The following is a 22,657-nucleotide window of genomic DNA, read 5'->3' on the forward strand; positions in this document are numbered from 1 at the left end:
GCTGAAAAGCTTGTCATCTCTGCTCCATCCTCTTGCTGTAAAAAGTTCGGGTTCGGTGTTTTCTTAGCGCTTTTTGAAAGGTTGCAGAGCAGCCAATCAACAATCGTTTAACTGTCTGACCTGAGATTTTAGTTTAAACATAAAAAGTGAGATACAAAATTAAAAATAATCAAAAATTATTTAAAATAGGTTAAACATAAAAAATAGCATATGTTACTGCTTCAGCAGCATTATGCATAAAGCAATCTTTAGTTTCTTCACATATCACTGTTTGCCTTGAGTTTTTCCTTAGTTACAGCTGTTTAAACATTTACAATATGAGGACCTTCTCAAGATGGCTCCTCTGCCAGTTCTCTGAGGCCAAAAAGGCATTCGCTCACTTCCCATACACTGCTCCCTGCCAGCAAATCAGAATGGATTATTGAGGGACACACTTCCTCACTCTGAAGCCTAATGCAGGCATGCAGTGTGAAGGACTGCCCCTCCGTCTTCCTGTATTCTTAGCCAGAGACAGACCAGCCATAGCAACTGTCTTTTAAGGGAGCAGTGGAAAGGGACCGAGGACATGAAATAAAAGCTATTATAAGGTAATTACAGATCTATTGACAATCATTGACAGACTAACTAGGGTATACATGCCTAGCTCTAATAGACTAGCAAATAAAAAAAATAAAAATGACAATTACACCTTAACCCCTTAATGATAGGGCGTATAGGTACGCCCTGATGTCCTGGTACTTAAAGGACACGGCCGGCAGTGATCAGAATGTGGGTGCCTGTTGAAATCATTCAGAAAGCACCATGTGACGATGCCTAGGGGTGTCCTGTGACCCCCCCCTCCGCATTGCCGATCGCTAAAAACCGCAGGTCAATTCAGACCTGCGGTTTGTAGCGCTTATGCAAGTTTCAGATCCCTGCAGTCCGTGACCGCAGGGATCAGAAACCTCAAAGTGCCTGGATTTTGAAGTTAACTATGGCTCTCAAAAATTATATTGTGTAAATAAAAAAGAAGGGTATACATATTAGGTATTGCCTTGTCCGTAAGAACCTGCTCTATAAAAATATCACATGCTCTAACCCCTCTGGTGAACAACGTAAACATAAAAATGGTGTAAAAAAAGCCATCATTTTGTCACCTTACATCACAAAAAGTGTAATAGAAAGCGATCAAAAAGGTACATGCACCTCAAAATCATACTATTAAAACAGTCATCTCATCCTGCAAATAAGACCCTAACTAAGACAATCGCCCAAAAAATAAAACTATGGCTCTCAGACTATGGAGACACTAAAATGATTTTTGTTTCAAAAATGATATTATTGTGTAAAACCTAAATTTAAAAAAGGTAAACATATTAGGTATCCCTGCATCCGTAACAACCTGCTCTATAAAAATAGAGCATGATCTAATCTGTCAGATGAACGTCGTAAATAAAAAATAAAAACGGTGCCAAAACAGGTATTTTTTGGCAAATTTTCAATTTTAATCCTTTTTTTTCAGGGGTTAACAGCCAAACAAAACTCAATATTTATTGCCCTGATTCTGTAGTTTACAGAAACACCCCATATGTGGTCATAAACTGCTGTACGGGCACACGGCAGGGCACAGAAGGAAAGGAATGCCATATGGATTTTGGAAGGCAGTTTTTGCTGGACTTGTTTTTTGACACCATGTCCCATTTGAAGCCCCCCTAGAGTAGAAACTCCAAAAAGAGACCCCATTTAAGAAACTACACCCCTCAAGGTATTCAAAACTGATTTTACAAACTTTGTTAACCCTTTAAGTGTTCCACAAGAGTCAATGGCAAATGGAGATAGAATTTCTATTTTTTACTTTGCTTCACAAAAAGTGCAATATAGCGCAACCAAAAATCATATGTACCCTAAAATAGTACAAAAAAAATGCCACCTTATCCAGTAGTTTCCAAAATGGGGTCATGTTTTTGGAGTTTCTACTCTAAGGGTGCATCAGGGGGCTTCAAATGGGACATGGTGTAAACAAACCATTCCAGCGAAATCTGCCTTCCAAAATGCACACAGCGCTCCTTTCCCTCTACGCCCTGATGTGGGGCGGTACAGAGTTTTGTTTGGCTGTTAACCCTTGCTTTGTTAGTAGAAAAAAAAAAAAAAGGATTAAAATGGAAAATTTGGACAAAAAAAATTGAAATTCTGGAATTTCATCTTCATTTGCCATCAAATCTTGGGGAACACCTAAAGGGTTAATGTTTGTAAAATCAGTTTTGCATACAGTTTCTAGAATGGGGTCACTTGTGGTGGTTTCTACTATGTAAGCCTCACAAAGTGACTTCAGACCTGAACTGATCCCTAAGAATTTCAGAAAATTTTCAAGATTTGCATCTAAATTTCTAAGCCTTGTAACGTCCCCAAAAAATAAAATGGCATTCCCAAAATGATCCAAACATGAAGTAGACATATGGGGAATGTAAACTAACTACTATTCTGGCGGTATTACTATGTATTATATAAGTAGAGAAATTGAAACTTGAAAAATTTGCAAATTTTTCCAAAATTTTGGTAAATTTTGTATTTTTTTTTATAAATAAAAATGATTTTTTTAACTCCATTTTACCAGTGTTATGAAGTACAATATGTGACGAAAAAACTCTCTCAAAATGGGCTGGATAAGTCAAAGCGTTTTAAAGTTATCACCACATAAAGTGACACTGGTCAGATTTTCAAAAAATGGCCTGGTCCTTAAGGTGAAATAAGGCTGTGTCCTTAAGTGGTTAAACAGCAGGTCATTTTCTGCTGACACATTCCCTTTAAGCCTGTATTAGACGGGGAGATTTTCTGCCAGAAGATCGCCAACAAGCGTTCGTGGTTAATGCTAGTTAACGGATCCTCTAGCAGTCCAAATCTTTTGACATGTTTAAAAATGATTGTTTGCAGGTGGCAGATCCTGATTTCTAATCACAATCTGCTGCCAGCAAACAATGATTCAGTAGAGATAAAGAGCGATAGTGTAATGATTGTTCCTCCCTATACTGAGGAGGAGATTGATGCATGAAATAGCAGGCAATCTCTGCAGAATCGGGCTTTCTAATACAGCCTTTAGAAGAGACAGAAATACCTTCCTGATGAGTGCCTATGGAGGTATAGGGAAATTGACCTCCAACATTTGAAAAGCATAAACATTAAGTCGACTCTGTTATTCATACTAATAAATATTCTTTATTTTTCAGTTCTGCACATTGCACTTATACATTATCACATCCAAAACATTCAACGACTGGATGTCTGATTTATTAAGTTGTATATTATGCTCACTGTTATTTGGAACAAAAATTACTATTACAACATGATTTATTATGCTAAACCTGGTAAGCATAACTTCTTAAACTCTGGGATAAGCCAATACAAAACTAGTTACTGGGTTGAGCTTGTAAAATTATCTAAAAGCGTACCTAACCTTTCAACAAACTTTGCATTAATCTAGAGTACCACGTGTGCACATTAGGAGTAAAAATATTTCTGGACATTATATGACTTGTGCCTGGCACTTTTAGGAGTTCTCATCTGTATGACATACCCTTGCTTGCAGTGCTCTTATAGCCGGTGGGAGGAGACTAGCTCCTATAAGCTGCCGAGAAAAATCTGCTTCAAAAGGGAACCAGTCGTGTTAAAGAGGTCCTTTAATTTTTTATTTTTTTTATAGTTTAATTAAATACCTTTCCTTGCAGGGTACCGCCTGCTGATGCTGCCATCCTGCCTGTTTTTCCCCCAATATCGCTCATGCGCCCCGCTGTGCTCCCCTGCAGTTTTCCCGCTCAGTATATTAATCCTGAGCATCGGTACAGGTAGGAAGAGACACCAAGGTTTCTCAATGGGCATCTTCTTCTCCCCGAGTGTCACAGCCAGGAAAAAGGGGAGCATTTTCTTCTCCCTGACTGTAATGCTCTCTACTGTGATTGGACCGTGGCACAGCCAGGGAGAATGAGATGCCCATTGAGAAACCCTGGCGTCTCCTCCTCCCTGCACTGATGCTCAGGATTAAACATACTGAGCGAGAAAATTGCAGGGGGCGCACGAGGGATAGTTGGAAGAAAAAATAATAATAAAACAGGCAGGGTGGCAGCATCAGCGGGTATCCTGCAAGGAAAGGTATTTAAATAAACTAAAAAACAAACAAACATGAAAGGTCCTCTTTAAACATGGTGTTTGAGCTGCAAGCAGAATGTTATAGAACGGGAGGAGAACAGCACATAGATGTGTAGTGTTGTGGGAAAAGATTTTGTATATTTGATTAATTAAAATTCCTCCTTATTCTGGGCTTTGAAGTCAAAGAGGCGGCCCTAACGTGATTGACAGCCTTTCCTTTACAACGGTTTATACTAAGATAGCCAGTCATTGATAAGATGGTCTCAGTGACTTTAAAGCGCAGAATGAGCAGGAATTTTAATGAATAAATTGCTGAACCTTTTCTCTTAAAACTATATATCTACTCAGCAGTGTATAACATGGTGCCTGGTTCCCTTTAATAACTCTTGCTCACAAAGAAAAAGCCACTGGATAAGAGAGGATATAGAGAAACACTGAACTGTATTGCGAATAAAGCACTTGGGCTGAGATATTTAGCTGCTGCAGTCACTTTGGCCAAGTTTCACATGTTTAATCCGATACTTCTATGAGCTGGTCTATTTCTGAAGAATTCAGCAGAAATTCCAGAGTGTTATTTTGAGGGGTTGGAGGGGACAGCTGAACAGGCAAACAAGGCATTTTTCTCTGATGAGATGTATTACAAAGTTTCTTGTAGTCACTTGTGCTATTGATTTATGCAAAGTTTTAAAGAAAAGTTAGTGAGCATTTAAGAAATTACAAATCTAAAAGTCCAGATATACTTTTGACCCATGACCTAAAAAAAAAATATGGGGTAAAAAAATCTGGTAACATTTTTATGGCAGATTATGTATAAAAAACAAAAAAAACACAAAGAGCCAGGGCGTCATTTTAAGAGAGATTTAACAAAAAACAGAAGTAGTTTATTTAGTTTAAAATGCTCCGGTTGTCGCCAACCAGCTACTACATAGAGCATTCCTGTGATCATGTAGAAGACAGTATTTGTTAAATTTTTCCTTCAGATACTGCCTGAATTGCTGACGCTTGATGTAAAATGACTGGTTGCTTGCCATAAAGGCCTGTATTTCATCTTGAGAAAGCCCATCTTCTTCTTCTGATGGGCATTCATATTCATCCTGAAGATAAAAACAAAAAATAAAAATTAAAAATGTTTAAATCTGTCACCAATAACTTCAATTCACTAGCATAACCAATATATTTCTGGGATTTAATTCTGGGAAACATTAAAAGGGGTCTTCTGGAATTTCATACTGATGGTCTAGCCTTAGAAATCAATAGATTATTAGAGGTCAGGCTCCTGACACTAACAGTAGTTATGTTTGACAAAAACAGTCACTGAAACTTCAAAGCTCCATCCATTGGGTAGTGTCTAGGGCTGGTGTTTTTAGAGAGCGCACCCATTTTGCATATAGGCCATTCTCCTCCAGGCATTCTGGCTGCTCTCATTAACACTATATTTCAACAAACTACTGTGGAATAGAGTGGAACATGAGCGATCTAGCAGGTTTGACTAAACGAGAGCTATAAAAAGGGATATTAGGTAGGTAAAAGTTATTTCCTATTCACAGGTGATAACTATCAGATCAGTGGGGTGTCCTACTGCTGGGAACCACACCAATCACAGGAACAGGGGCCCCAGTAACCCCGTTGCTCCCCTAAAATGACCGGAGCGGCCAGTCGCACCTGCTCACTGCCGCTCCAGTCATTTCTATGGGAATTCCGTAGATAACCGAGTGCTGCACATGTGCCACCAGCTGCTCTGGTCATTTCAGTAGAGCAGCAGTGACAAGAGGGTCCCATTCTCATAATCTGTGGGGGTCCCAGCAGTAGGACCTCCACCGATCTGATAGTTATCTCTATCCTGTGCAGTACAGCCTAATAATAAAATCTAACAGCACTCCATTCTATCACAATTTCTCACTTAAACCTATAGGCACTGCTCTGTGGCCCCGCATAGTCTGAAAATTGCAGCACTGACTGGATAGTGTCAGACTGTGCAGGGGGACCCCCCCCCCCCCCCCCAACTGGTGAACACGCCTCTGTGCCCTTACTGCAGACTCCCAGCAGTTCATTCTAGTAGAAATAATTAAGGGATGCCACAACAGAGCCATAAGAATAGATGCTCCAGAACGGTTATTACATGGTGAATGCATGTAGCTATTAAAACAGGCGTGTCAGGAGAGGTGAAAGGTCAGTTTTAATACAGAGTGCAGTTCTGTTATTTTGAAGTCTAACCGAATTTTACATCATCTGTAGAAAAGGTAAATATTTTTTTTACAATGGTTTTCTTTTGAAGAACACTAACCAGGAGTTCTTTTAGGCTCTTTGGATGTATTGCTACTTCAGAACTGTGCAAAGTGTGTGCAGATTTTGACACCCCTCTTCTGTGTTCTGTACATGGCTGCCTGGTACATTCCAAAGAAGAATAGCATCTGTCATCCTTGTCATTTTTGGACTGATCAATTTGCACATTGCTTGTTGCTTCTCGAAGATAGATTCCTTGTTTTAAAATCTGGAGGAAAAGGTGTTAAAAGGACTGCATATTAATACAGTGGTTTCATTGGTGAATAAGCTTGTTATTAGGGATAAGGTAATTTCATATTTTGAGGTCCGTGTGCAGTATTCACTGAATTGTTTTATGGATTCTGTTACCATGAACCTTTAGAGGCATTCCATTATTCATTCCGTTCTAGTATAAATCTATGGCCTGCATAACGGATCAGTATGGTTTACCTTATGCTCCTGCATAACGTAAACCGGATGGATCAGTTATGCAGGCCATAGACTTCTATTATGACGGAATGAATAACGGAATGCCTCTATAGCAATTCAGAAAATGCCACAGCGCGAACCCGCACACAAACGTAAAAATATGAAATTCGCTCATCCCTACTTGTTATACCCAAGCATTCATAAATTGTTAACAGTATTCTTACAGCAACGGCTGATATAAAAAATTGGCGTATGATGGTTAGGAAAAAGGCTGTGTTTACCTTATGGAGAAAGTTATTGAAATTAGAATTAGTTCAGAACTGTAAAATCACTGAGTGCCTACAAATATGTCTATTAAAGGCTAATTAACCCCTTAAAATGGACCCTGTCATCTCTCTCTCATATATATATGACGTACAGTACAGACCAAAAGTTTGGACACACTTCATTCAAAGAGTTTTCTTTATTTTCATGACTGAAAATTGTAGATTCACACTGAAGGCATCAAATCTATGAATTAAAACATGTGGAATTATATACTTATCAAAAAAGTATGAAACAATTGAAAATATGCCATATTCTAGGTTCTTCAAAGTAGCCACCTTTTGCTTTGATTACTGCTTTGCACACTCTTGGCATTCTCTTGATGAGCTTCAAAAGGTAGTCACCTGAAATGGTTTTCACTTCACAGGTATGCCCTGTCAGGTTTAATAAGTCGGATTTCTTGCCTTATAAATGGGGTTGGGACCATCAGTTGCATTGTGGAGAAGTCAGGTGGATGCACAGCTGATAGTCCTACTGAATAGACTGTTAGAATTTGTATTATGGAAAGAAAAAAGCAGCTAAGTAAAGAAAAACGAGTGGCCATCATTACTTTAAGAAATGAAGGTCAGTCAGTCCAAAAAATTGGGAAAACTTTGAAAGTGTCCCCAAGTGCAGTCACAAAAACCATGAAGCGCTACAAAGAAACTGGCTCACATGCGGACCGCCCCAGGAAAGGAAGACCAAGAGTCACCTCTGCTGCTGAGGAGAAATTCATCCGAGTCACCAGCCTCAGAAATCGCAGGTTAACAGCAGCTCAGATTAGAGACCAGGTCAATCCCACACAGAGTTCTAGCAGCAGACACATCTCTAGAACAACTGTTAAGAGGAGACTGTGTGAATCAGGCCTTCATGGTAGAATATCTGCTAGGAAACCACTGCTAAGGACAGGCAACAAGCAGAAGTGAACGGATGGACTCTACATGCCTGGTTCCCACCGTGAAGCATGGAGGATGAGGTGTGATGGTGTGGGGGTGCTTTGTTGGCGACACTGTTGGGCATTTATTCAAAACTGAAGGCATACTGAACCAGCATGGCTACCACAGCATCTTGCAGTGGCATGCTATTCCATCCGGTTTGCGTTTAGTTGAACCATCATTTATTTTTCAACAGGACAATGACCCCAAACACACCTCCAGGCTGTGTAAGGGCTATTTGACCATGAAGGAGAGTGATGGGGTGCTACGCCAGATGACCTGGCCTCCACAGTCACCGGACCTGAACCCAATCGAGATGGTTTGGGGTGAGCTGGACCGCAGAGTGAAGGCAAAAGAGCCAACAAGTGCTAAGCATCTCTGGGAACTCCTTCAAGACTGTTGGAAGACCATTTCAGGTGACTACCTCTTGAAGCTCATCAAGAGAATGCCAAGAGTGTGCAAATCAGTAATCAAAGCAAAAGGTGGCTACTTTGAAGAACCTAGAATAGGACATATTTCCAGTTGTTTCATACTTTTTTGATAAGTATATAATTCCACATGTGTTGATTCATAGTTTTGATGCCTTCAGTGTAAATCTACAATTTTCATAGTCATGAAAATAAAGAAAACTCTTTGAATGAGAAGGTGTGTTTAAACTTTTGGTCTGTACTGTATATATGTGTGTATATGTATATTCCACGATCATTAAAAAAAAAATTAAAAAAAATAAAATAAAAAAATGCAACCATCGATTTCAACTAAACTTGGTATACACATCACTTGCTACCTGGAAATAAATCTTGTGGGGGTCAGCTCTCTAGGACGTACCGTTCCTGAGATATTCTTAAAAAATTACCTGCATTAGCCAATACAAGCCTGCAAGTTTTTCTCTTCATATCCCAACTGCCATACATGGTCACATGTCCCTCATCAGCCAATAGAAGCTTGCAGGCCCTTAGCCTCACATACACAGTATTACTCCAGGTTTCCATAACAACCCAGCCATTTTCCTTCAGCGCTGTAGGTGAGCTTTAGGCTAGGGCTACATGAAGACATGTGTCGCACAACACAAGGCAAAAGTACACCGCTATATATGTCGTGCGACATTGATGTTGCACCAATGTCGCTCAACAATTTTTATAATGATAGTCTATGGTGTTACACTGCGACATGTGACATGCTGAGACTATGATGCGAAAGTCACAGAAAAAAATCACCTTGGATGGATTTTTTGCAACTGTCGTGTTGCAGTCGGAGTATGTCACATGTCTTAGTGAGACATAGCCTATCATTATAAAAATTGTTGAGGAAAAAAATGTTGCGCGACACATGTCGTCGTGTAGCCCTGGCATTAAAGGGGCAGCACGCTGTGGAGGTCACTGTTAAAGGGGCAACTGCTGTTGAGGTTACTATTAAGGCTGCAGGGTACGGTACTGTGAGGTCACTGTTAAGGGGGTGGGCCGCTGAGGTCACTTTTAAGGGAGTGCGTTGCTGTGAAACTCACTGTTAAAGCGGCAGGCTGCTGAGAATGTCAAAGTTAAGGGGATGGGCTCCTGTGGAGGTCCCATTTTAAAGTGGCTGGGCACTGTGGGGGGGATCAGTGTTAAGGGGTTGGGGACTGTGGAGTTCACTGATAAAGGGGCGGGGTGCTGTAGAGGCCACTGTTATGGGAGGATACTGTCGATATCTTAACACACACAAACATTAAATGAAATAGATTAAATATACCTGAACAAAGCTGGGTCCTTCTGCTAATTAAAAATAAAAAACATAAAAACTTCTGACTTTAACTTGTTCCACTGTTAGGGCTTTTAGCACAGCAAACATGCTTTTTTCACCCTCCCAGCACCTCAAAACTAGTTTATTTTTTAATGGGCTGCAGTTTTTAAATTAACAATTTATTGCTTTACATAATTGAAAAACTGCAAAACAGAAAAACCTTTGCAGTAGAAATAGACAGAAAAACGCTACTTTTTTTTAGGTTCAGCATTCACAGTGAGCTGAAACTACAATTACAGTGATACCAAAGTTACAGTTTTTCTTGTTTTACTACTTGACAAAAATAAAGATTTTAACATTCTTATTTCATTTTTCAGAAGTGACTGTACTAATTATGTATGCTATTTTTTTTAACCCTTTCGCTACATGTACGGCACTGGAGCGATGTGTAAACATGGCCAGCGGTTCTCTTCTGTTTCAAACAGCAGTGGCCCGCGACTAATGACAGTGATTAGCAATAATGCAGATGGCAGTCATTACAGCCTTTAGATGCAGTGATTGGCGTGATCACGGCATCTAAACAGTGAAAAACCTGTAAGCTTGTGCTTCCGGGTTAATACCAGCATCCCCGTGCAGTCAATGGGGATGTCAGCAATTTACAGTAATAGGATGGATCTCTCTGAAGAAACCCCATGTATTAGAGTTCACTGACTGGCTACATGAGGAAACATGGCTGATCTCCCAGGTGCACATCTCTTAACATGTGTCTGCACTCTAGCATTTGCCTCCAGTAGAAGCATTCACACTGAGACCAGGAACTCCTGGCATCTTTCAGGTGGCCATCTGTCCTGCCCCAGATTGTTATGTGAAGTTATACTCCAGTCAGCTTTCTAGACCCCTCTATGGACCATAGCATGATGGAATTATGGGAGATAGTGCAGTCGCTTCCTACATGGGCACATTTGGAGGCCAACATTTCTCACACAGAAGAGAGGTATACCATAGCTCTACAAAAGTTCCATCGCTCAGTTCAGTCCTCATGTGAGAGGGTCACCTCTTTGCAGACAACTGATTTCTGCAGAGGTACAGTCACTATCAGTGACCATGACTGCAGTCCAAATAAAGGACATTTCTTAAATTATGTTGAAAATCAGGGGAGATGCTACAGTCTGAAAATTGGAGAAAAAGAGGGGGGGGGGGGGGGAGCACATAGAGGACATTTTGAGGAGGCAGTAGGAGGGTGGGCCTGTACTGTTTAATGGTGTGATTTTTCTATATTAATACTCTATAGGAGGAGGGTTATCTGATCTGGAGGCTACTAAAGCTAGTGGGGCAACCCGTTTGAAGTGATTTTTCGCAACCAAAGGCATTTTTTCCAGTGAAATCTTCTCTTTTGCTTATTAAAAGTACAACCTGTGCAAGTTTGATAGATTGGTGCTACAATGGACTTTGCCACTGATACTTCAGATGTTCTGAGATGGTCTGCTTCATGTGGCTGCAGCTCTGACCCCTCCCACAGGGAGACAAACTGGGACTTGACTTTCACCCAGAAGACAACAGTCAAGAGCCTGAAAATATAGCATTTTCTGAACATGTTTTAGGGGTGTATTTAATATCTTTGTTCCCTGTAGTTTATGTTTGCATATTAATCACAGCCCTCTAGTTCTTATAACTCCTCTCTGTTTTGGAAGTACTGGTGTGGTGTACTTTTCACAGGGTGTTGGAGTCTTCATGTGGTTCATTTTGCTCTTGGGGACACATATTCCGCAGCTAGAAGTTTCTTAAAGAGCATATGTCACTATAATCAACCCTACTAAACCAAACATACTGCCTGGTAGGATTGATCATGGTGACTAAAACTAGCCTTTTGCAATCAGTATTACTGTTGCAGAGAAATTCTTATCTTTATTTTATGCAAATTAGGTGCTTAAAGCATAGGAGAGCAGGACAAGCACCTTGGAGCATCGCTTTACCTCTACTTCTCTCCGTTGAAACTCCCCCTCCCAGTGAGATTTACAGAGCCATGCATCCTCACTGTTCCAATGCCGGTGTAACGTTACATTACCCTACTTCGTGAGATTTCCCTACCTCCTAACTTCCTGTCGCACCGGAAATGATGTGTGAAGGCGTTTCTTAGTTGTGACGATCTGCGCATGCGCAAAAGAACAGTTTAGGGAAAATCTCACTGCGGAGTTCAGCAGCACACCGGGACACTGCGCATGCTCCGGAGAGCCGAAGTAGGGAAATATTACGTGGTTAACTCCTGAAAATCCATCCAATCTCTGCGCCTGCGCAGTGTGGGGGTAGGGAAAAATGACGTCCAAGTGCACAAGTGTAGTATAAATATCCATTTCGCAAGCGCAGATAACCCTTTGCTGGAGCCATTTTATGCTTGAGACTCTCAATCATGTTGGTTTATGTTCTAATATGGTGGGGTGGATAAAGAGTCTTTGCTTCCTTCCGACAGCTGAGGTATAGGGTCATTTCTCCACTCAGTACCTCAAACAGAATCCGAAAGGGCTGTCCCCTCTCCCATATCCTATTGATCCTTTGGAACCTTTCATTTGCCATGTGAGGTCCAAAACAGATATTCCAGAAATTTCTCTCAGAGAAATCATACATAAAGTGGCTTATGCTGATGATTCCTTTTTCTTTCTCACATCTCCTTGGATCTCTTTACCTAATCTACTAGAACTTCCCAATTATTCAACCCTTTTTAACTTGAAGACAAATTATCAAAAGTCTGGGGCACTTAATATTTCCTTGCAGGAGATGCTGGTTCAGAAGCTTGCAGCATATTTCTCTTTTTGTTAGGTGAAGAAGTCTGTAGGTATCCTCCTTACTAGGGATTCTTCCAGTACGTATTCAGTTAAAGTATAACTGTCATATTTTTTTTTAAGATTGTGGTGATTAATATTGGTGGCCCTATTTCAACTTTTCACTGTGTATTCAATTACCCCTTAATTCCACATTTTTGTTCCCTGTACTGCCTACTTTTAACTATGCTTAAAAAAGGGGTGCTAGGCATGGTCCGTCTATCTATTGAAGGACGGAGGACGCAGAAGCAGGCTGCGTGCAAGGTCACATTACTGACAGCCAGGGACTGTAAGCAAATGATTAAAGCCAGGTCCTCCCCAACAACTGATAACAGTGCCTGGGCTGTGTGCACTTCTCCCCGTCCCTGCGCTTTGCAGATGCTCCTTCACTCAGCAGACTTTGAGAATGCAGATTTAAACCAGCGCACAACAGGGAAGGAAGATCTGCCATCTGCTAGAAACTGATTCTGGAATATCATGTTATTATTAACTACATATATGAAAATTGAAATTGGGGTCTAAATGTGACAGTTATCCTTTAATTGCTCCTCCAACCATTTAAAATTATTCTTCCTCATGGAGAAAGGGCACATTTACATTGTTTGATGTACAATTTTCTAAATGAATATTCTTCCCAAGATTTATTTATTTTTACAGGCAACCGGATCCACATTCCTCATTTGCTTTTTAAGACTTTACGGTCAATGCTTATCAAATGTATATGGACTGGGAAACTGGCTAAGATTGCCACTTTGTTCTTTTTAGGTCCAAACACTAGAGGAGGTATAGGTCTTCTGGATTCTCTCCCTCTCATCAGGCCTCTCAGTTGCAGCAGACCATTGACTGCTGCAGGAATAGAGAAACCAAACTAACTGTCTCTATGGAACAATCATTCCTCCCTACTAAGCTTTCAATCACTCCTTGCTTAGGCGATCGGGCACCTTTGGTACCCACCACCTTACTATAGGTCTACCTTGAAGATTGCTGCCATCACATATTCCAAAAGGCAAACATTTCCCAAACCCAAAAAACAATAGTGTTGTCTTTTTTTCTATGAGGACTTTCGGACAGGTCAATAGAAAAGTGAATGGCTCTTACAAAGTGGAGAGGGTAAAAGGATAAATATTATGCGACAGGAAGAGATTAAACAAGCATTTGTATAACATTAAGAAATTGGTTTTGAGACTTCCGGTGCCGGCATTAGAGGGACGCAGCTAATCTCTGCTCCGTGCTAGTCTGTGAAAAGCGAGCTAAATCCCTCAAACAAACCGGATAAATTCCGGGACCATCGTACCTGCTGATAAGGCGAGGGCATATGGACTGCTACATTATGAACATGGGGACGAGGAATAAGAAAAGCCCAGAAGCTGGGAAAGCCTGCAGCGCGGGAACATGAAGCAGATGAGGAGGAACCTTTCCTGCCCGAGCAGCTGAGTGAGCAGTGCGATCGGCTTACACATGGAGAGCCTGAGACACAGGGAGGAGACCCGCAGGTGGACTATGTTAGACTAGCAATCGAGGTTGCTAACCGAATCTTACCTGACTTTCAGGATTTATTGGCGAGCACAGTCGGGCAGACGCTTTAATCCCTGCAGACGACTACGGCCAAACATGGCAACAGGCTTGACAGCGCAGAGACCAGAATTCATGCGCTTGAGGAATCCTGCTCTGACCTCCAGGCGATCCTGGAGAAAACGGTGAGTGAAACCAAAGCCCTTAAAGTGAAAGTAGATTACCTGGAAAACCGTTCGCGCAGGAATAACTTGCGCATTCTGGGCCTGCAGGAGTCAATTCCGGCTCAAGATCTGGTGCTTATTTGTGAGCATGAAATTCCTAAAGCTTTAGGGCTGGAAGGCGCTTGCAAAGTAGAAAGAGCGCATCGCATAAGCCCAGATCTGCGTGGTGGTATGGATCGCAATCAAAAGGCACCGTCTGCGCTCATGAGGAGGCCGCGACCAGTTATAGTCAAGTATTTAGACTTTACAGACAAGACAGCGATCTTGCGCATGTACAAGCGCCAAAAAGCGTCGCTGGAGATCAGAAACCAGAAAATACACATTTTTGGGGACTATTCAGCAGAGGTGCAGAAGAAGAGATGAGAGTTCTCTAACGTTTGCTCAGAGTTATTTGAAAAACGTACTCTATTTGCGTTATTATATCCGGCAGTATTGAAAGTCTTTCATGTGGATGGTTCAGCGTCTACTTATACTTCATCAGAGGAAGCACGACGACAATTAGACCTGGACTTACCAGATCAAAGGCCATTAGGTCGCAACCTACGCCAGGATAAGAAGGGGAGCAGAGGAGTATATGACACTGAGGACTGCGTTTCATATGCAGAGGCCACAAAGCGACCAAGCGACGTTCATACTGGTGGAACCTAGAAGATTGGTGACTGTTCTGATGTTATAAGATGTTTTTTTTTTCTAGAGAGCAGAGGAAGCAATAGTGCGCCTAGCATGTTAACACTGTTCAGGGCTCAGATAAGCTTATAAGTTGTGCTAAAAATGCACACTGACGTTGTATTTGTCTTATATAGCAATATACCGGAGTTCCATACATAGCTAGAGAGGGGTAGTTAAGTATAAAATGTACTGTTTATCTAGTTATGTGTTTTGGGGGGTGGGTCAGTTTATTCTCTGGCTGTGTTCTCATGCTTTCCACCAACATCTTTTTCATGTGCTGGTTGCCTAATGCGTGTGGTCTCTTGGAATGTTAAAGGGTTACGATCGCCCTCAAAACGGAACATGATCCTTCATCACCTGAAGAGATGTAAACCAGATATAGTTTTACTCCAGGAGACTCATTTGTTGGAAGAAGATTTTACACACATGGAAATGATGTGGGTAGGAATGGTTCTGGGGTCACCTGCGCAGGGACAGAAAGCGGGGACCGTGATCCTGTTTTATAAGAATTTTAAATTTCAGGTGATACATCATACTGCAGATGCTGGAGGCAGGTGGCAAAAAGTGACCATAACGTGTCAGGGCAAACAGATATGCATATATAATATCTATGGTCTGAACGGAGATTATTTTTTTTAACTCCCTAAGTCGGTTGGTGGGTGGAGAAGCAACGGGAAGCATGATAGTGGGGGGAGATATGAACGCAGTGGTGGATTATAGAGAAGATAGGAAAGCTTCTCATGGAAGGAAAATATATCAAAGCTCACGTGATAGGACTTTAGACAGATTCATAAAAGATAATGGTTTAGTAGATGTGTGGAGGAGAAATAATCCAGAAGGGAGGGAATATACCTTCTATTCTACGCCACATGATTCGTGGTCTAGGATAGACTATATTCTGGTCTCTTCAGACCTGATTCCTCAAACCCGATCCACTACTATACTAGACATGGTAATTTAGGATCACAGCCCGGTCCAGGTGGAACTGTATGACAAGGTTCAGAAAGGTACAGACTACATATGGCGTTTGTAAAAGCTTGGTTCCTGGAATATATGTATGACAATGAGGGACATTTAGAAAACCGGTCTTTGCTGTGGGATGCTGCTAAAGCGGTATTAAGGGGAAGAATAATATCACATGTGTGTGCTATGAAAAGGAAAGCAAAGCAGAAGGTAGATGAGTCCACGGACTTATTGCGTAATGCATACACGTCTTTCTTGGCTGATGGCACCACAGAGCACAAGCGGGCCTGGCAATTAGCAAAGAAGGACTATGACCTCTGGTGTACTAGGTGGGAAGAGATGCATAGAAATAAGAAGGAATCCATGTATTTTAAATACGGAAATAAAGCGGGTAGAATCTTGGCAAGGCTATCAAGGGGACCTAGGGAACAACTGTTCATTCCTTCTTTGAAAGATAGGGCAGGTCACCTACAGTCGTCCCCGGAATCAGTTCTATAAATTTTTAGAACGTACTACAGAGATGATTTACCACGGCCACTGACAAATACCCTATTAGATAAGGTTCCCCTCCCACAAGTATCGGTTGAACAATTAGAGGAGTTAAAACAGGGAAATCTCACAGGAAGAAGTATTGCGGACAATACAGTCTTTAAAATCAGGGAAGGCGCCTGGGCCTGACTGTTACACGGGAGAATTTTACAAGGTGTTAGGGAATGATGTTGCTCAATTATTGATGAAACAATATAATGGTATACTGAAAGGGGAGCAGGCGACTTTATCGGACAACACGGCGTATATATGGCTGTTACCAAAGCAGTGGCGGGATCCGACACTGCCGGCATCTTATCGGCCTATTTCTCTTATAAACGTGGATAAAAAAATCCTGTCAAAAATTATGGCAGACAGACTAGCCAATATTTTACCAAACCTGATAGTTTTTTCGCAGGTTGGATTTGTCAAGGGCAGGTCAGCCGATGGCCGTATTTAATATTACGAAAGGTACTGACGATATTAGATCATTCTTATCGCAAGACGTCTGACTCGATGGATCAATCGCTGCTAACCATTTCCTGGAACGTGGACACTCTGTCAACCAACTCAGATTTAGAATCATTGATTTGGTTGGCCCACTGAGACGCGGGGGACAGACGGACGACAAGGATCGGATTCTACGTAAAAAAGAGCTTAAATGGATCTTTGAGATGAGAGCACTCCAGCCCTTTGGAATGAATTTAGATTTTTATGTGGCAAATGTGTAAATGATCTGAGTGACCTTTGATCTGAATCTGCTATCTGTATAGTGTTTTTAATTGATTTTTGTTTTTTACCATTTCACAAAAATGCACTTATTTTTCCAATCCACACTGCATCATGGTGCACTGATTCATAATGTGATTCGTTCCTGCCTGCACCCCTGTCGTGAGTGTGGGTGTCCCTAGTTGTGCGTCACCGATGCGGGCGGTGTTGGATCCTGGATCCGGGGTTGGCTGGACAGCGAGGGGGCGGAGCTATGACGTCACCTTGGCCGTGATTTCGGCTGGGAGACTCCACCCGCCGCCCCCCCGGGACGGTCCCCGAATGTGCCGGACGTTATAGGTGAGGTATTCAACAGATGATCTCATAATGTACTGTGGTTGCCGCACAACTTGGGTGAGGATCCTGCCGCCGTTGTCGCTGACGTGCGGATGTGGGTTGATCGCATACACAGCGGGGAGGTGGGCGGATCGATCCTTGAGCGTCCCCAGCAACGGCGCGCGTGTTGTAGGAGGTTCGGGAGGAGCCGGGATGACAAGATGATCGCATGGGCGGAGCCGCTGGCGATCAGGTGACCTGGAGCTGGTCATGCAGTGGCGTGACCCCGCCTCCCCGGACATGCGCGCTAGTTGCAAGAGGACGCTTGGGAAGATGTGCGCCATGAAGTATGTGGGGTCATGGATATATAATGTGGGTGTATACTAAGACACTATGTAGGAGTACAATTGTATTCACTCTGATGAAATCAGCACTTTACTCATTTGGTTATTGGCCACTCCCATGAGAGTGGGTGTGTTTTAAGGTATGTAAGCATGATCTTTTAGATTTCACATTGTGTTTGATAAAGGCTGTGAATCAGCCGAAACGTCACGACCTACTGCACTGCATCTTGGCTGATGGCACCACAGAGCACAAGCGGGCCTGGCAATTAGCAAAGAAGGACTATGACCTCTGGTGTACTAGGTGGGAAGAGATGCATAGAAATAAGAAGGAATCCATGTATTTTAAATACGGAAATAAAGCGGGTAGAATCTTGGCAAGGCTATCAAGGGGACCTAGGGAACAACTGTTCATTCCTTCTTTGAAAGATAGGGCAGGTCACCTACAGTCGTCCCCGGAATCAGTTCTATAAATTTTTAGAACGTACTACAGAGATGATTTACCACGGCCACTGACAAATACCCTATTAGATAAGGTTCCCCTCCCACAAGTATCGGTTGAACAATTAGAGGAGTTAAAACAGGGAAATCTCACAGGAAGAAGTATTGCGGACAATACAGTCTTTAAAATCAGGGAAGGCGCCTGGGCCTGACTGTTACACGGGAGAATTTTACAAGGTGTTAGGGAATGATGTTGCTCAATTATTGATGAAACAATATAATGGTATACTGAAAGGGGAGCAGGCGACTTTATCGGACAACACGGCGTATATATGGCTGTTACCAAAGCAGTGGCGGGATCCGACACTGCCGGCATCTTATCGGCCTATTTCTCTTATAAACGTGGATAAAAAAATCCTGTCAAAAATTATGGCAGACAGACTAGCCAATATTTTACCAAACCTGATAGTTTTTTCGCAGGTTGGATTTGTCAAGGGCAGGTCAGCCGATGGCCGTATTTAATATTACGAAAGGTACTGACGATATTAGATCATTCTTATCGCAAGACGTCTGACTCGATGGATCAATCGCTGCTAACCATTTCCTGGAACGTGGACACTCGGTCAACCAACTCAGATTTAGAATCATTGATTTGGTTGGCCCACTGAGACGCGGGGGACAGACGGACGACAAGGATCGGATTCTACGTAAAAAAGAGCTTAAATGGATCTTTGAGATGAGAGCACTCCAGCCCTTTGGAATGAATTTAGATTTTTATGTGGCAAATGTGTAAATGATCTGAGTGACCTTTGATCTGAATCTGCTATTTTTTTAATTGATTTTTGTTTTTTACCATTTCACAAAAATGCACTTATTTTTCCAATCCACACTGCATCATGGTGCACTGATTCATAATGTGATTCGTTCCTGCCTGCACCCCTGTCGTGAGTGTGGGTGTCCCTAGTTGTGCGTCACCGATGCGGGCGGTGTTGGATCCTGGATCCGGGGTTGGCTGGACAGCGAGGGGGCGGAGCTATGACGTCACCTTGGCCGTGATTTCGGCTGGGAGACTCCACCCGCCGCCCCCCCGGGACGGTCCCCGAATGTGCCGGACGTTATAGGTGAGGTATTCAACAGATGATCTCATAATGTACTGTGGTTGCCGCACAACTTGGGTGAGGATCCTGCCGCCGTTGTCGCTGACGTGCGGATGTGGGTTGATCGCATACACAGCGGGGAGGTGGGCGGATCGATCCTTGAGCGTCCCCAGCAACGGCGCGCGTGTTGTAGGAGGTTCGGGAGGAGCCGGGATGACAAGATGATCGCATGGGCGGAGCCGCTGGCGATCAGGTGACCTGGAGCTGGTCATGCAGTGGCGTGACCCCGCCTCCCCGGACATGCGCGCTAGTTGCAAGAGGACGCTTGGGAAGATGTGCGCCATGAAGTATGTGGGGTCATGGATATATAATGTGGGTGTATACTAAGACACTATGTAGGAGTACAATTGTATTCACTCTGATGACATCAGCACTTTACTCATTTGGTTATTGGCCACTCCCATGAGAGTGGGTGTGTTTTAAGGTATTTAAGCATGATCTTTTAGATTTCACATTGTGTTTGATAAAGGCTGTGAATCAGCCGAAACGTCACGACCTACTGCACGTTTGTTCACCTAAGCGGCTCCCAATAAAGGGACCTTTTTGTACCGGATATGCTGCCTCCATCTTCTTTTATGGGACATAGATGCCGAAAAGGCATTCGATAATGTAAGGTGGGATTGGCTGACTGCAGTGCTGGAAAAAATGGGGATCACAGCAGTGTTTAGAGTATTCCTGAGAGCACTATATACTGACCCAAAAGCGCGGATAGCGTTGCCAGGATTTTTATCTAGTCCCTTTCAGTTATTAAAAGGTACAAAACAGGGATGCCCCCTATCGCCGTTATTGTTCAACATCGCACTAGAGCTATTAGCGAGATATCTAGAATCAAAAGAGGTTTTTGAAGGAATCACAGTAGGAACAAAAGTGGTTTTTACGTCCCTATTCGCGGATGATATAATAATGTACCTAGCTAAACCTCAAATAGATTTAGCAAAAATCTTTGGAGCACTAAATTAATTTGGTGGGTATTCGGGTTTTAGAGTTAATATTGCTAAATGTGAATTATTATACCTAAGGGGACAAGCAGAGAGGAAGTTAGATGAACTACACCAGGTCCCAGTCAAAGTGGCAAAGGAATATATTACATACCTTGGAATAAAAATAGGCAGGTCCCCTCACTCCCTGTATGCTGTCAACTACATACCTTTAATCCGTAAAATCGAGCAAGAATTAGGTAGATGGAAAAGTTTACCCCTACCATTGTTGGGGAAATGCCACCTAATAAAGACGATAAGCTTTCCAAAATTGCTGTATCCGATGCAAACAATACCGATTCTTTTGCGCCACAAAGACATAACAGCACTCAACAAAGCCTTCATAGATTTTGTTTGGTCTGGGAAAAGGGCACGTATTGGTATGAAATCGTTATGGCGGGCACAGAAGGCGGGAGGAGTACAATTTCCAGCCATAAGGAGGTATAACCTCGCATGGATATTGTCACTGTAGGGACTGGATTAACCAAACGGCACATTACTCAAATTTGGTTTTGGAAAGGGAGTTAGCTGGAGGCTGTGACTTAGGAGGACTCTTGCACTCCAGATTGGCATTACTACATCCAGATTTGAAGAACTCAGTAGTGATCAGGGACACAGTGGTAACTTGGAAAGAAATGAGAAAGATTTACGGGCTGTCCTTTTTAGCGTCTAGGCATATGTTGTTATTTGGGCATCCTGAGTTTGAGCCAGGGCGAACCAATAAATTGTTTAAAATCTGGAGGCACAAGGGAGTAAATGCTATGCGACAGGTAATACATGACAAAGAGTCTAGATACTTGACCTTCGGCGAGATGCAAGAAAAATATGCTCTCCCTGGAGGCCAGGTTCTCCCCTATTTGCAGGTAATGCACTTTTGCAAAAATAGACTGAAAGACTTGAAAAATTAAGGGGTCTTGAATCAGTTTGATAACTTGTTGAAGAATAAGGAATGCAAAATGTCCCTATCTGAGGCGTATAGGGAGATTAGAGATAGGGAAGACAAGAGAACGGAGGTCAAGTTGTTTCAGCAATGGGAACCACTTCTAGGTACATCGGAATGGAAAGACAAGATGGTGGATGGATGGTTGAGAGTGCGAAAGGCGGTGACGTGTGAAAGTTGGAGGGAAACCCAGTTTAAGTTACTCCATAGGGCCATATATGCCTTTAATATACCTCAGAATAGTGCTTACCCTAATAGATTGGTGATGTGCCCTAAGTGTAAAGAGCCAAAAGCTACTTTAGACCATCGTGTGTGGAAATGTCAAAAGACACAAACGTATTGGAAGGAGGTGCTCACGTGGATTAACCATACATGGAATATTGATCTAGTTTGTGAACCGCAAGTGGTGCTCTTTCATGTGTATGATGATCATTTAAGGGTCCCAAGACTGGTGGACGGGACGCTGTTGGTAGCGTTGAGGTGCTTGCTCAATAAGTGGCTAGATCAAGAAATTCCGTCTATGACTGAATTTGTAGGTCAGATGAAACATTTCTTGTTGATGGACCAACTAGAGGCAGAATCGCACAAAAATAGCACGTTGACACACTTCTTAAACAAGTGGAAAAAATGTATTAGTAAAAACCTGTCAGAAGATGATATCCAGAAGATTATGAAGAATTTTAGACATACATAGTGGTATCTAACTAAGGATCTAAGAGGGACATTAGGGAATTTGAAAGTGATTGAGTAATGACACGAACAGTAGGAGGGAAGGTACAATGAGACACACCCAGAGAAAAGTTGAGGGTCGGGGGTGGTTGGGGTAATAAATATTAGAAGCATGCATTGTACTCTTGCAAGTGTATACTAGTCTTGAGATATATGCCACACTTGTATAACTGTGGAAATGTATTTTGATTTTGTACATCTATTAGTGCATTTGTACCATAATGATGGCTGAGAAATCATTGGAATGACATGCTTTGATAAAATACCAATAAAATGTTATTACAAAAAAAAAAATTGGTTTTGATTGTCACTAGAACTATGGTCTGGTGCTACTGGATCTAACCAGTTGTTAGAACTGTTACAAACATTTTCAGGTCTGTATAGTAGTTGCAACCATTAACTATGCAGAGATATATATATATATATATTTATTTAAATTAAGCTGAGTGTATGTGTGTTTGTATGTGTGTATGTCCGCTAAAGGAATCCGCATCTTATTTACAATCACAAAATTTGTCACACAGAAGTTTGGTATATCAGCTGTCCGGG

At 42.1% G+C, this 22,657-nt stretch overlaps 1 protein-coding gene across 2 annotated transcripts in view; it reads right to left on the reverse strand.

The window, feature by feature from the left end:
* Window positions 1-3,182: 3,182 nt before the first annotated feature.
* Window positions 3,183-22,657, reverse strand: part of GGNBP2 (gametogenetin binding protein 2) — a 333,171-nt gene continuing 313,696 nt past the window's right edge. For both annotated transcript variants that reach the window (XM_044288263.1, XM_044288262.1), the window contains exons 12-13: window positions 6,404-6,610; window positions 3,183-5,213 (exon numbers count right to left, since the gene is read on the reverse strand). In XM_044288263.1, the coding sequence (XP_044144198.1) occupies window positions 5,010-5,213; window positions 6,404-6,610 (411 nt within the window). In that variant the 3' untranslated portion in view covers window positions 3,183-5,009. The remainder of the gene's footprint in view (window positions 5,214-6,403; window positions 6,611-22,657) is intronic.

This window comes from Bufo gargarizans, chromosome 3 (genome assembly GCF_014858855.1).
Source record: "Bufo gargarizans isolate SCDJY-AF-19 chromosome 3, ASM1485885v1, whole genome shotgun sequence".
Classification (NCBI taxonomy): Eukaryota; Metazoa; Chordata; class Amphibia; order Anura; family Bufonidae; genus Bufo; species Bufo gargarizans.